A 16,167-nucleotide genomic window follows, 5' to 3' on the forward strand; every position below is an offset into this window, starting at 1 on the left:
TAATTATAGTTTTTCTTACAGTGACGTGACGACGTACTTCAAACTAGTAAACATCGTCTGTCGCTTGACGAATACAAGCTATTCATTACATTATAAAATAACTGTAACGTATCTATAATCATTTGGGGATCGTCATTTGGAAGCGTAACAATTCAGCTACAAATATTCCAAATTTCATAGGAATATCTTCATTATTTTTCGAGATATGAAAGTTTGAATGATGTCGACAAGAAACTAAGTTAGCTACGTTATCATTAACATAGCTCTACAATCTATAGGTAAAATTACATTTAGGCGATTTTTATAGCAGTAAAGCAGCGTAAGGACCCATATCTATCATAGTGTATTGAACTTGCAAATTTGATATAATCTGGAAGCACTATTCAATTTTAAAATAGTTTTCCTAATCTATGTTATGCTTGCTACTGCAGTATGAAGGGTAATACGGTTAATCAATGAATAGTGCATAAAACGTTCACCTATGGGTTATATAATTTACACATATATGTATACCTGTTTCTCTTTTCTGAGGGTTAAACATGCTGTAATAGTGAAAAACGTAATTTACGTTACGAAAGCTACGTTCTAGAGCAGTTTCCCCGTGCGATTTTGCGACTGAAGCATATTTCGGATTTTATAATCCACCTCAAATATTCACCATGTTTGGTTTTACTCATTACGATGCTAATTTTACTTCCTCGTTGAAACACGTGGTTAAAGTTGAAGGGCGCCAGTATTTAAAACAGCGAAGATTGTGGACCTGGCATGTACGTATTATATCTTTTATGAATATTCAAATGTGTTTGTTGTATTTTACAGAGAAATTTCAATGAATGTGTCCAAGACCATACTGAATTTACGTTGCATATATTATGACCATCTTGAAGGTCGATTGAATTTGATACGATACGGTTTTCGTTCTTTTTAGCATGTATGTGTTTTGTTCACAAGAAGACAGCTGTGATCAATGCTTGATATTTCAAGATAATAATATACATTTTTTTTAAATTTATCATTCTCTGTGTGACGTCCTCGTTGAGAATCTCTTGATATTTACTTCAGAAATAGAGGTAACGTAGCTTACGTGAATTTCTGAAATTTTGTGTATTTTCTCCTCATTACTTTCCCATAAAACAATGGTAATCATATACGATATCACATTCCAAGGCCAATTTCAATTCAATGTCAACGGTAACGTACCTTACATTAACAGTGAAAATTGTATTATATTTTTGTCCATATTCCTAATAAGAGTTTGGTAGAAATATTTTCAAAACAATTCCGAAAAGCACAAGTGATGATGACGTCACTTCTAGTACAGATACTGTAACATCAACAAGTCTCATTGTCAAGTTGTCATTTCAAGATCCGAAGAAAAGAACAAAGAACAAGAAAACGGACAAGTAGAGTGGTAGCTAAAAAACACAAGGGCGATAGAGCATTTACGCTCGAAAAGAAACACAAAGAGAGAAATTACATAGCGCTATCAAAACGATATCAGCGTTTACGCTCGAAAAGATTTGCACAGGAAAACATGAAAACAAGCTCCGTAGATGTCCACAATGAAGTAGAAGCTGATATATCAATAAACAAACCAGGTGGCCACAATGACGAAGACGTTGATGAACCAGTTGATGACGCACATACGGACAAAAATGCGTCCAATACCGAACTCAATACCCAAGTGCCTGAACTCAGCATGGCTCATGCTCATGACACTTCTCGCAAAAGAACATACATGGACTTGAGGGAGGAAGGTGTTACACCATCCAAGCTCTCAAGGAAAGTCACAGATTAACTGGTTTTGGCAAATGTACTTACCGAAGGAATCAAAATCATGTACGAGGAAAGTAATGAACATGACAGATCCGTTATTTCATCAGTAGTCTCCAATTCTAATTTCAGAAAGTACAAACTTCAAAAATCGAGGAGCAAGAAAACAGGAATTCGAAGACAGACATTAAGTAAATCAGATTAAAAGTTAGGGGAAATCAAAAGACGTCAACGGAACGCAAAAAAAAAATAATTAAAAGTTAAATACTAAAAGTAAATACGCATAGATTGAAGATATGATTGGATTATTATTGACTATTAGACCATTTCATATAGTTATATATTTCTGGAATTTGATTATAATTAAGGTTAATATATATTAATTTTTTGACAAACTCATTGTGTTCTTTACTTGATTTTAGACATATGGTTTGCTAATAATTGGAATCCTTAAGTTTAAAGTCTCATTTCAGGTATTCTGCATATATACTACATAGTCAGGTCCAATAGCCCTTAAGCAAAGACGATTATCCGTTTTGCATTTTTGCTAACCCCTCCAGTATTAAATTAAGTAAAGGTTCTATTGAGACAATACGAAAGTGACAAGCGCATGAATGTACCAAGGATGTGGAACGCTTCTGCGGGTTCGCTAACTACCACAGAAGTTACATTATGAACTTTGTTGATTTTGTTTGTTTGATTAAATCAACGTCCTTTTAACAGCCAGAGTTATGTAAGGACGGTCTTACATGTGTGCGGTGTGTTGCGTGTGTGGATTGCGGGTTTGCGTTTCGGAAGGCTGTGGTATATTTGTGTTGTTTTCTTGTATAGTGGTACTCTTGTCCTTTTTAAAGTGCGCTATATCCCTGAAGCATGCCGCCGAAGACACCAAGCAACAAACCTGTCACATTATACTGACAAAGGGCGAACTAGTTCTCTTACTCCATGTATGCGGAGCGCTTAGCAGGAGTAGAAAATACCACTTTTGAATAATACGTTTCCATACCTTAAATGTGAAAATACGCTATGCACACTCATCTTTGTAGCCCCAACAAACATAAGATTTGAGAATCCCGTCTCCCTACCGTACTTCATCTCGTACTCGACGAAAGTAACATAAAGTGGTCTCCCTTCCACTTTCCTTTATGGCGCTACAGAGTTCGGACGGCAATTGAATTGTGTCAATTTCTTTCGCTGTTTTAGTCTATTTCTTTGACGTTTTTGGTCAATTTTCTCGCATATTTAGTTGTGTGTATACCCTTTTGCCCTGTGTTATAATAATTTTGTATTGTCATTTGTTTTTGTACCTTTTTCGGCCGTTTTGTTATTGCATCTTCGGTTTTTCGTGCTCGCCGGTGTTACGTGTGATACGTCATTTCAGATGACGTCTCGCTGTTCCGGTTTGTTTACGTTTTGTTTTTTCGGTGCTGAGGCTTCGTTGTCGTTTTCTTAGGTAAGATTTGTGTCTCTGAACACTGTTTTAGCGTGGTTGTTTTACGTTTTAAAAGTATCTTTATCTTGTTTACGTATTTCGTTGTGTAATGCCTGGTATGTCTCGCTCGGGGCAGTGTCAGGGGTCGTGGGTGTTCCCATTTCTACGAGGAACAGGACCCGCATGATGCTAGGCCCCAATGTCGTCCGTGTGATGAGTCCTCTCCTTGTGAACTTTGTTCAGTTTCTGAGGCTCATGCCAAGTCCAGCATTACACCTAGGCTATCTTCGTCATCCCGTAGGAGGGATTCGTTCTCATCTTACGGGATGAGAAGGAAGCAGACTGCTAGTTCTTTTCCTGTTCCTGTCACGGCGGTTCCTGTATCTTCAGGTTCTTCTCGAGATCAGGTGGTGGTCCCTCCTGTCCAGGATGTTCCTGGAGTAGGGGAGGGGTAGCCTTACCCTGACGTATCTCGGTCTAAGGTAGAATTGGCTGGAAATGCTCGTAAGCTTTTATGCTTGCCTTTGGGTAGGGACTACAATCCGCCGGTCTCTGCCATTGTCAGCGGCTCCGGCATTGCAGGTGGTGTTGCTGTTTGGGCGGTCTTGATGCCGGACTTATTCGTTCGAGTTTTGGTTCAAAGACTACAGACTTGTCCGTTTCCACTGGGATTAGTAATGCGCAGCTCTCTAATCCCGGCATCAATTCTGGTCAAACTTTTCCTCCCGTCCAGTTACCTGATCCCAGTCCTTGTTGAGTCCGCTCCTGAGTTACTATAAAAATGTTAGAGGTTAACATGACGAGATAGTTTTTAACATAGCGTCGTGTGACCTCTAACGAGCACGGCCATTGATTCATGTTGCTGGGCCAAAGCTGATGAAAATGATGTAAAATGTATCAAAGTCACATTTTATATGTTGTCACCTACCTTTTCATTTATATATTATAAATACACATATTTGCAAGACATTTCCAACAAATTAGTACAAGAGGCTATGATAAGTGCATTTCTTATAACATTCACCGTATTTTCACTTGAACTGACCGGTATTTTTAATTTGAATAGGAATATTGAGTTTTTATGGAATTTAGTAGGTTTTTAAATGTGTACACAAAAAAGTGGAATTAAGTAAGCGTCATTTCCGTCGACTTGCATATGATTTAGCATTGATTTAACAATATATGTGTGCTGTCATAAAAAAATATTTGCAGGAATGGATTAATATATAATCAATAAGTAAGTCGTTCAGTAATCATCTATATATCTTGCTACTTATATTGTCTTAGATACGTTTAAACACAGCGACAAAAAACTGGGCGCTGCCAGCAACATGGCGGACATATGGATCTCGTATGAGGTCGCATATCCACCCAATGTAATCAGGTGGAATAAGACATCAGACCCGTGTAGGAGTACTCCTGAGTGTGCTAGCTCGGTTTTCCTAGGGAGTATTCCTCAGGTTCCTGGGTTTGTTGGTCAGGTGTCCGATTTTCGGTCTCATGTTCCCCCTGGATTAGGGTATACGGGTGCCTGCGGGCAACCATCCTTGGGCCGCCTAAAACCAGCCTGTGAATTGATTTGGGTTTCAGCAACATCCCGGCAGCTATGGGCATAGTCCATATATGTCGACGTTTCTACTTGAGGGAGTGGTAGTCCAACCTCATCTTTTGGGTCAGGTTGGCCAGTCCTAGTCTCAGGCAGGCCAGATTGGCCAGTTCTCTGGTCACTCTCAACTTACGGGACCTTTTCCATATTTCCAGGGATACGGTTTTAACCCCATGGCTATTCCTTCTTGGAATCGTTGGGGTTTGGTCTTTCCCTCATGGAGACCTTTCAGCTGTTGCTCCCAAAAACCTACTGGTGCTTCGGGGGCCGTTACGGCCAACCCTAGAAAGGTTCGCCGGACCTTTAGAACTTCTGCTTCTCGTACAGTCCCGTCTGTCTCCGAGGTCAAGGGTCGAGCATTGCTCAGCCTCTGTGGTTTGGAGTTCGGCTCCTAAGCGCCACTTGTTCAGCCTGCTCCCGAGTTTTCCCGAGTTTGCCTCTTTTGCTGGCCCTTTTCTCCCTGTTGGGACCTCTATTCCAGGAAACGAGGATATGGCGTGTGAGGTCGTGGGTTCGGCAGAGGATGATGATGTTGTTCATCTCTCCCTTGGCTGCACTGATATTGACCAATCTGGTTTGTCGGACGCAGATACTCATGTTGAGGATTTCCAGAAGGAGGGTGACCTCGAGGCTGCTGAGTGGATGCTCAGCAGGTGTTGTGTGGGATGCGTTAGAGTTATGGAGAAGAATTCTTCATCTCGCCCGCCTGAGTTTGCCGGGTTGCAGTTCAGTGTTGGTGACTTATCAGAGGTTCAGAATTCTGATTGTGCCATTCACGATTGAATGCTGTCTTCTCAGCCAGTTAAGCTGGAGTCTAGAGAGTTAGCAGCTTGGCCCGGCATTCAAGACATAGTTGTTTTACACTGAACAGGGCATTGGGAGCCTTGGCGTCTTAAGAGGTGTCATTGCTCGCCAATGTATTGTTAGCTAGGCGTTTTTCTATGTTGAAAACCCTCCCAGTCGAAGACCTGTACCGGTACCGATTGTTGACTGCCCCTTTCTCTTGGTCCACTCTTTTTGGAGGGACTCACTCGCTTCTGCCCTTCTTTTGAAGAGATTGCAGACCTTGAAGGCCAGTACTTCGCAGGGGTCGGCGCCTTCCAAAGAGAAAGCTAGGACTTCAGCTCCTCGGTCTACTGTGCAGCCGAAGTCGAAGCATTACTGCAACAGCAACAAGGGAAAAGGTAAGAAAGGCATAAACCCTCCTGGTGGCAAGAAGAGTTCCTGACTTTTTCCTCCCTCTTTAGCCTTTCCTGACGAGGGGTCTGTTCTGGAGGACTCCGCTCCTCAAGTTTTAGATTCCGGTCCTTCTCCCGTAGGATTCAGTTTCGGCTTAGGAAGCGATTCTCACGCCTAAGAGAGTCTCGATCTTCATGAGGAGGTCGTCTGTCCGCCTTCCTCCCAGAGTGGAAGGTAATCACAGAGGATACATGGGCCTTGTCTGTGGTCAAGAATGGGTTGGGCATTCCCCTTTTGCGGAATCCGCCCATGGCATCAATACCTATCTTCTTCCCTCCTCCGGGGGATCCATAGAAGGCACTTGTCATTCAGGAGGAAGTACGGACCGTGCTTTTAAAGGGCGCGGTCGAGGTGCCTATGGTGGAATGCACTCCGGGCTTTTATTCCAGAATGTCTCTAGTTCGCAAGAAGTCCGGAGCATGGCGTGCCTTCCAAAGACATGTAGATTCTCCTCACTTCAAGATGCAGACTCCACGGAACATCATAGAGTCAGTGAGAGAATGGGTTGTTTGCTTCTTCAATAGTCTGGATGCCTACTTCCACATTCCCATAAAAAAGTTGGCACGGAAATTCCTTTTTAATTTTTTTTTTTTGCAACGGGGAGGTTTTTCAGTTGCGGGTCATGCCTTTCGGGCTCACGACAGCTCATTTGGTTTTCACAAAGCTGCTGCAGGTTGTCGTGAGGTTTCTGCACTCCAGGGAACAAATGTTTACATCTATTTCGACAATTCCCTAATGCTCCACCTAATGCAGGAATCTTTGGTGCAGAACACCCGTGTGGTCCTGAAACCTTTGCTCAAAGTCTGCTTCATTCCTTCTAGAGAGAAGTCCGATGTTTCCCCTTTCATCAAGCACCGAGCATATCAATGTGCTGGAGATGAGGGCTGTTATGTTGGCTTTGCAGGCTTTTTTGACTGCGTTCCAAAATGGTTTGTGTGGCTACAGACAACTCCAAGTTGTCGCGTATCTGGAGAGACAGGGGGGCACTGTCTAATGTCCTTTTTACCCTCACTATCCGTGTTCTTCTTCTCTGTCAGCAAATGCAGTTGACTATATTAGTCAAGCATCTTCCAGGCAGGTTGAATGTTCTGGCGTATACTCTCTCCAGACGCAGCCAGAATGGCAATTAAATCCCTCGATCTTCGAGGGCTTTTGTTTGTTTGATTAATTAACGTCCTATTAACAACTATGATCATGTAAGGACGGCCTCCCATGTATGCTGTGTTGCATGTATGTTGTGCGAGGTGCGGTATATCCATGTAGTGTCTTCTTGTATAGTGGAACTGTTGTCCTTTTTATATCACTGAAGCATGCCGCCGAAGACACCAAGCAACACACCCCATCCGGTCACATTGTACTGACAACGAGCGATTGTTTGTTTGTCTGTTTGATTAACTAACGTCCTATTAACAGCTATGGTCATGTAAGGACGGTCTCCCATGTATGCTGTGTATTACGTGCATGTTGTGCGAGGTGCGTGTTTTGGGAGACTGCGGTATATTCCTGTTGTATCTTCTTGTTTAGTGGAACTTATGACCTTTTTATAGTGCTATATCATTGAAGCATGCCGCCGAAGACACCAAGCAACACACCCCACCCAGTCACATTATACTGACAACGGGCGAACCAGTCGTCCCATTCCCTCTATGCTGAGCGCTAAGCAGAAGCGGAAACTACCACTTTTATAGACTTTAGTGTGTCTCGGCCAGGGGACAGAACCCAGAGCCTTCCTCACAGGGGCTAACGCTCAACTCAAGGCCAAAAGTGAGGCGATGCCAAGGGAAGTCAGTTAGGAAGAAGAGAAAATATAAGATCCTAAATTTAGTCGCCTTTTACGATCATGCACTAGGGGCAGCAGGTATAATTCTAACGCCATACCTGGTTGTTTGGTTTGTTGATTAATTAACATCCTATTACCAGCCAAGGTCACGTAAGGACGGCCTCCTATGCAATGTGTAGTTTGTATGAAGTGCTTGATGCGTGTATGGGAGACTGTGGTATATTCATGTTATATCTTCTTGTATATTGGAACTCTTGTCCTTTTCATAGTGCTTTATCAGTGAAGACACCAAGCAACACGGAATTCCAAAAGAGAAACTTTGCTATTATATATATGTAGAACTATTATAGGACTATTGTTAGATGAGGCTCCTGTAGGGCCAACTGCTATTTTTTTTTAAAACTTTTCCTCACTGTCATTCTTATTTTAAATTGAACTTTGATCAATCTGATTAAAATACAGTTCCATATAACCACTAGTGACGTTCAACCACTACGTTGAATAGAGGATGTTCTGATGACTTTTACCACGTGTATTCAGATCAAATGCATTTTCTACACATTGTTATATCAATTGATCACTCCATTTCGTCCCAGTATATATTTATATACACATTTAATTTTGTTGTGCTTTTTCGGCGAGATGACTATATACAAGAAAATAATTCCGACAGCTATTTCAAACTATTTCGTCCCCAGTCAAGATTCTGGTAGCAGCAATTTGATTGGCCATTTCCAAAGGTCATCAGAACGTTACCCTTAATGGGATGCTGTCAGATCCTCTTATCAAAGTAGTGATAAGAACGATCTATATTTTAATCACATTGAACCTTGATGAACAAGCAGACTCCTTTGGTATTTGAAAGTTTGTTTATTTATTGTAGATAAGACGCAATCGTTAAATTTACAACTGAAAAAGTTTTACTAAAATTTGTAAGAAATCCTGCGATAAAAAATTTTCGGGAACCATGCGGTTACTAATGATTGCATGTGATTCAGATATCTGCAATGATTTTGTAGTACTAGCCCTTAAAACATCTTTGAATTTGGACTAGGTGTCATGGGAATCACCAGCACGGCCTCATGCAATGTCTACGTGTGTGTCACCGGTGATGTAAAGGAACTGACCATCCCCGTATATACCCATCAAGCCGCACCAATAAGAACCGGCATCCCTCACTTGAGTGTTTGGCCCCTTAATAGTTAGTTCGAGGAAGGGGTTGTCACTAGCTAAATCTCCATTCACGTCCACACCAAATCGCTCCTGGAGCTCTTCGTCTTCCCATGTGACGTCACTACCCTTCCCTTCATTGAAGGAGAATGATACAATAGGCTTTTGCATGCTATTTGAAACCATGTTATCTGGCCTCTTATACAACTTCATCGTCTGCACGGACTTCCATTTGCTAGGATCGGCAGGGGCACATTTTACACTGAGAGGTGTCTCCCCTGGTGTGATATCCTCTGGGGCAGTGACCTTGACCTGTTGACCTTGAACTGTAAATACATGAAAACATGAATTGGTGTAAAGGTTGTACGCATCATTAGCTGAAGCTTCATCAACATTACGGAATTGTTCGGAATATATTTACTTATTCTGATTATTCAACTGATTCGCCTGTTGTCATTATAATGTGACGAGGCTGGATGTGCGTCTTCGGTGTCTTTGGCGACATGCAGTGAAATAATAGTATACAAAGGGCTAAATTTCAACTATAACAAAAATACACAACACTACCGCAGCTTTGCAAAATATCGCAAAACATTGCTCACGTGAGAGGTCGTCCTTAAATGACCTTGTTTATTAATAGGACGTAAAACCATACAAAAGAATATATTTGGTGTCTTCGGAGACAAGCTTCGGTGTGAAGAGCAATAATTATAGAAGACACAATACTAGTTATTATACTACAATCCCCCCAAAACACGAACTTTAAACACTTCATGCATGGGAGTTAATAGATTCAATATAATAAACCAAATCAAATGGTATACATTTGTTTGTTTTATCAATCAACACTCTATTAACAGCCAGGGTCATGTAAGAACGGCATGTATGCAGTGTGGAGCGTGTATAAAGTTCTTTTGAAGTCTCTGGTATATTCTTGTTGTGTCTTCTTCGCAATACATCCTTTTGCTTTACCACCAAATTGATTGTCAGATTGGCATATATATATATACTGCATTTTTCTTAGGTCACTTTTACCTTTTCATTCAGTTAAAATATCCGGTGCTTATTTTAGTTTTTTCTTCAAATGACATTCTGTTTGTTTGCTTGTTTGGTTAATTAACGTCCTATTAACAGCTATGGTCATGTAAGGAAGGCCTCCCATGCATGGAGTGTGTTGCGTGTATGTTGTGTGAAGTGCGTGTTTTGGGAGACTGCGGTATATATTCATGTTGTGTCTTCTTGTATAGTGGAACTGTTGCCCTTTTTATAGTGCTATATCGCTGAAGCATGCCGCCGAAGACACCAAGCAACACACCATCCGGTCACATTATACTGACAACGGGCGAACCACCCGTCCCACTCCCTGTATGCTGAGCGTTAAGCTTGAGCACAAAACTACCACTTTTATAGATTTTCATGTGATTCGGCCAGGGGACAGAGCCCAGAGCTTTCCTCACAGGGGCGAACGATCAACTCAAGGCCAAAAGTGAGGCGTTGCCAAGGGAGGCATTAGGAAAGATAAAGTCAATCAGGAAGAAGAGAAAAGATACTATCCTAAATTAAGTCGCCTTTTACGATCATGCAATAGGGGCAGCATTTACAATTCTAACGCCCTACCTGCAGGGAGAATTATTCTGTTTGGGTGATAATTCGTAATTACTAAGTTGGTTATTTAAACATTAACATGCACACTTCAACATTTTGCAGCTTTTTGCGTATGTAATTAATTAGGTCATTGTGGATAACAACAATAAACATGTCTTTCAAAAGGGATAACGCATGGTGATGTCATTGATACGTCAATTTAAAGCTATTACAGTAAATAAAAAGACAGTTGTATCTATCTCGTGAGGATACACAATTTTAGGTATTTTCATATATTAAAACATAAAGGTTCCACGCTCTCCCTCTCCATAAGCCCCACTTCCCCAGTTGCATCCAATTTAACATTTCACTAAATCAGGTCACTGTGACCTACCTTTGGTTGGGAGTTAGTTATTTCAATTTGATTTATTTTGAATTTTATTATTGCATTATAATGAAGAAAATTATAAAATATCACTTGGTGTCCTTCAAATTAAACTACTCAGAAAATGTATCTCCCTGTGTAACTCCTGATAAGCCGAAAGGGGCTCGCGTAATACCATGACCATCTTATCACTAGGTATCTGTAAACAAAACACTACTCTTCGTGGTCACCAGAGGACCTCAATTGAGACCTGCTCTTTGGATCCTCACTTTTTATCACACAGGACTTTTTTTTTTTTTGTTAAAACTTTATGGCCATTGTACTTTCACTTAAATGTATATTCTCTATCTAGCTTAATCAGATGAAAAAGATTTATCGCCACAACATGTATCTTTAATGTTGTATGAACGAAGTTATTAACTTCGAAACAACTAAGGATTCATCAAATTCTGGAATCATATCGTCCCGGTAAATTTTACATCCAAGTTTCCGGAAGTATTGATTTGATGACAATACCGATTTTTCCACCAGAAAGTGGTTATCATTAAAAACTACGCAAATAAAGAGGATCTGAATTTAGATCAGATAGAAAGGACCTGATGTAACCTCTGTACTCTTCCCCAAACGCGATGGTTTAGATTAAAGACTACCAGAGGAACAATATGTTGATAAATACGTAAAAGCACAATAAGAAGGTTCTGTTTTAACTTACCATTGCATATGAAGCCTAAAATCGCTAAAACAGTAATCACTTTGATATTAATATCCATGTTGTGGGATTACTTGTATTGTGTTATGTGGTGGCGCTATATAAGCGGTATCACAAATGTTTACATAACGATACGGAGGCTCACATCTGACAAAAACTTAAGTGATATCTGGCCCACTCTGTACATATCCTTCACTTATCTGATTTCACGAACTGAAGGTTATGCTTTCTATAAAAAATATCGTGTGCATGTTTTGTTTTTCGTTCGGGTATGGCATCCAAATAGACAATAACAGTAAAGTGACTGTGTATAACATTTATTTAATGGTGTTTTACTGGTTTGAACCAAAACACTCATCACACACTCATACATGCTGCACACCGCATACATGTGAGGCCGTCCCTAATTAATCAAACAAACAAGAGTTGGAGCATACATGCATCGTGGATTTCGTGTCGACGCTTACCATTCAGATATTACTGCTTGTTAATAGTATATCGATCGTTTGTCGCGAACAGGACATAATAAAGCTTTTCTCCCAGGGACGAAGCGACAAGCAGGCGATGCCGAATCGTAGAATGAATGAATAAATTGTTGTTGGTGCAATGTCTTAATTTGTAAATTAATGACCCTGACTGTCAGGACGTTGATCCAATACACTAAACCAAATATTCTTATGGACATACCATGTACAAATGTACAAATATAATTATTTTTATTACATAAATGTATACTTGTTTATATATATGTATTGCTCTAATATACATTTATACGAAATTGGACTCGACATCAGCGTTATAGGGCCTCCGTAGATACGATAACATCCTCATACCTGTGTGTATTAGCATGTGTACCCTTAACGGACGTTATCTCAAAGTCAATAAAATAAACACTGCGACATCGTGTATACACTATAACAACGTATTACCAGACAAGAAATATCGGACTGGAACATAATTAGAACTTTGACGATTCGTCATAACGTCTTATAACCATTTGACGGCCTCCCATGGATGTGGTGTCATGCGTGTGTGAAGTACGAGGTGTGTGAGTTGGGAGACTGTGGTATTTTCGTGTTGTGTCTTGTATAGTCGATCTATTACTCAAGTGCTATGTCGTTGAAGCATGTCGCCGATGGAACAAGTACCGGTAACATAGTAACCAACGTACATTTTAATTTAAAGGGAAAACGCACCATGCAAATGCATGGATAGTTACTTTCGGTTACACAACACAAGAAGAGTTTATATGAAATCCAAATATTTTTATCCATTATTTTATACCCATCAATTCACATGACTATAAACCCTGAACCACTTGATGAATACTTCCACGAATGGCGACGACCGCTAAGTTCTCAAATAAACAAAAAGATATCAAAGATTCCCCACAATTCTCCTAAAATTCCCCACACAAGACACTGAATAGACAACAAGTATATACAAGACAAGACGGCAGTTACAAACCTATTTAATCATTTTTCTGCAGGAAGGGCGTTAGAATTGTACCTGGTGTCCCTATTGCATGATCGTAAAAGGCGACTAATGTTAGGGTCTTATATTTTCTTTTTTCTTCTTAATTGACTTTATTCTTGCTAACGTCTCCCTTGACACCGCCTCACTTTGGGACTTTTGTTGAACGATCGCCGCTGTGAGGTAGGCAATGGGTTCTGTCCCCTGGCCGAGACACACCAAAGTCTATAAAAGTAGTATTTTGTTCCTGCTTAGCCCTCAGCATACCGAGAGTGGGACGACTGGTTCGCCCGTTGTCAGTATAATGTGATAATGTGACCGGATGGGGTATGTTGCTTGGCATATTCGGCGGCATGCTTCAGTGATATAGCACTATAAAAAAAGCAACAGTTCCACTATACAAGAAGACTCGGCAGATCATTCCGCATTTACCTCGCACTTCACACACGCTACACACCGCATGCATGGGAGGCCGTCCTTATATGAACCTGGCTTTTAATAGGACGTTAAATAATCAAATTTAACAAACAAACGATGGCCCTGCAGGTAGGGCGTTAGAATTGTACATGCTGACCCTATAGTATGATCGTAAAATGCGACTAAATTTAGAATAGTATCTTTTCTCTTCTTCCTAAATGACTTTATCTTTCCTAATGCCTCCCTTGGCACAGCCTCACTTTTGGCCTTGAGTTGAGCACTCGCCCCTGTGAGGAATACTCTGGGTTCTGTCCCCAGGCCGAGACAAACCAAAGTCTATAAAAGTGGTAGTTTCTACTTCTGCTTAGAGCTCAGCATAACGGGAAAGGGACGACTGGTTTGCCCGTTGTCAGTATAATAAGACCGGGTAAGGTGTGTCGCTTGGTGTCTTCGGCGGCATGCTTCAGTGATATAGCACTATAAAATGGGCAACAGTTCCGCTATACAAGAAGACACAACATGAAAATACCGCAGTCTCCCAAAACACGCACCTCGCGCAACATTCACGCAACACATCGCATACATGGAAGGCCTTCCATAGCATGTTAATAGGACCTTAATTAAAACAAGAGTTAATTTAAAATTTAAAATTTTATCTGATTATAATGTATAATAATTAGTTTCTAATAATACCTGTAACCTTTGCCGAATTGAATTCTTTTTATTGCATACTTTCATCGACTTTTTTTGTTTGATTAATTAACGTCCTATTAACAGCTACGGTCATGTAAGGGCGGCCTCCTATGCGGTGTGTTGTGTGTATGTTGTGCGAGGTGCATGTTTTGGGAGACTGCGGTATATTCATATTGTGTCTTCTTGTATAGTGGAACTGTTGCCCCTTTGAAAGTACCATATTACTGAAGCATGCCGCCAAAGACACTAAGGAACACATCCCACCCGGTCACATTATAATGACAACGTCCCATTCAGAGAAACTTCCACTTTTATAGACTTTGGTGTCTGCGCTTGGAGACTGAACCCAGCGTCTATCTGGTGTGCGAGTGTTCAACTCGTGTAAATACAAAATAGAAGCTCTTACTTTTTGATGGTGGTAATAGTGTAAAGCAAGTAACTTTTGGAAATGAAGAAATACTATTTCGTCTGCTTCTGTTTTTCATAGAGAAAAAATAACATTTGTCAGTGGTTGAGCATTTTAAAGTGATGTTTTGAAGCTTGGACCTCTTAAGTTTTATAAATAGGAAATTATCTTGTGTTTCATTGTCTAACATAATCTTACTAGATAAAATTAACTACAAATTGATGCATTGTAAAAATTGTACTCATTATATCGTCCTCTGTATTTGTTTTACACAAGGAGTTATCGTTCTTTGTTCACTATCTAATGTTTATTTTATCTTAAGCAGGTAGGGCATTAGCATTGTTGAAGTATTTAATTTAACTTATACAACATATGCCATCATATCCAGTACTTTGATATCTACCCTAAACATGGATATCCAGTAAATTCAGACACACACAAAAATTACATATAAATGGTAATTCATAGCATTTTATCTTATGTAATATTTTGATAGTTCTCCTGTAATTGTAATGTGATATCGGACTTTTTAATAAAAGGGAAGGTAAATTCAGATAGAAGACATCAAATGATGCTTAATTTAATTTAAGTGTCTCAGAACGTGGCAATGCATATACGAGATTAATTAAAAATATATATATTTGAAAGACCAGTGTTTGGGGTCGAATCTATGACGTTCGCGTTGTTAGCCCGACGCGTACGTATATAGATTTAATGTAGACCGATATTATCTGGCCACGACACCCAGACTTCGACATTATGACAAATAGATGTCTGGTGTATCTGTAGTGTAAAGGAGATTAAAACCCCGAAAAATATCGAAACCATACGTAAGGAAATGGAAATAAGGAGTCCTTCCACATAATCGGAATTTCTTTTAACAATAGTAATCTATTGAAATGGTGTTGGGTTAAATCGAATGAAGTCGAAGATAATTTTATTCCGTTTTTTTTCGAAGAATTTAGAATTAGTAGTAAATGTAGCATTGATGTTACCGTATATTTTCTTTTGTACATGACATTACTGTTATTTTTTTTAATTTAAAGGAAGGTGTAGGAAAAAAACAAGACTGGCAAGTTTGTGATACCATGACCCGATATTTTCTGCATTTAGATTATTACAATACAATACGAAGCGCATCACATATAGTTGCTTGATTTGTGTACAGGTATGTATACACGTATACGTATGTACATACATAAACACCTGTAGCGTTATGCGTCATCAGACGCGCCAATTACCTGTATACCTGTTTGATTGATAAGTACAAGACTTTGTATATCATGTATACGTCTACACAAATCCACATATATACATACAGCTTTATACCAATTCTAAATCCCGGAAGTAAATACATACCAAGACAGGATGCCAGCCCCGTGGCGAATCTCGACTTTCCGGCCGAACACATCCATATAAGTTTATAGTGCTGTGTCACCACTTGTGACACATACCTCAAATTATCTACCAATTAGATATTTTCATTACAACTCACTTGTT

General features: G+C 40.0%; 1 protein-coding gene across 2 annotated transcripts; it reads right to left on the reverse strand.

The window, feature by feature from the left end:
- Window positions 1–8,700: 8,700 nt before the first annotated feature.
- Window positions 8,701–16,165, reverse strand: LOC138317734 (uncharacterized). 2 transcript variants are annotated; one of them, XM_069259599.1, is made up of 2 exons: window positions 16,027–16,165; window positions 8,701–9,326 (listed from the first exon to the last, which is right to left on the reverse strand). In XM_069259599.1, exons 1-2 carry the CDS (start codon window positions 16,076–16,078, stop codon window positions 8,911–8,913), a joined length of 468 nt encoding a protein of 155 aa, XP_069115700.1. In that variant the 5' UTR covers window positions 16,079–16,165; the 3' UTR covers window positions 8,701–8,910. The 2 variants fall into 2 exon arrangements, with proteins under 2 accessions (XP_069115700.1, XP_069115699.1); XM_069259598.1 differs by lacking the exon at window positions 16,027–16,165 and adding an exon at window positions 11,682–11,818.
- Between the last annotated feature and the right edge of the window lie 2 nt (window positions 16,166–16,167).

The sequence above is a fragment of the Argopecten irradians genome, chromosome 3 (assembly GCF_041381155.1).
Source record: "Argopecten irradians isolate NY chromosome 3, Ai_NY, whole genome shotgun sequence".
Classification (NCBI taxonomy): Eukaryota; Metazoa; Mollusca; class Bivalvia; order Pectinida; family Pectinidae; genus Argopecten; species Argopecten irradians.

Excerpts from the sequence above, each read along its gene's own strand:
- LOC138317734 (XM_069259598.1), bottom strand. The coding sequence starts at position 11,739 with ATGGATATTAATATCAAAGTGATTACTGTTTTAGCGATTTTAGGCTTC. Across the intron at positions 9,327-11,681 it reads TTTAGGCTTCATATGCAATG|TTCAAGGTCAACAGGTCAAG; the intron begins GTAAGTTAAAAC and ends ATGTATTTACAG.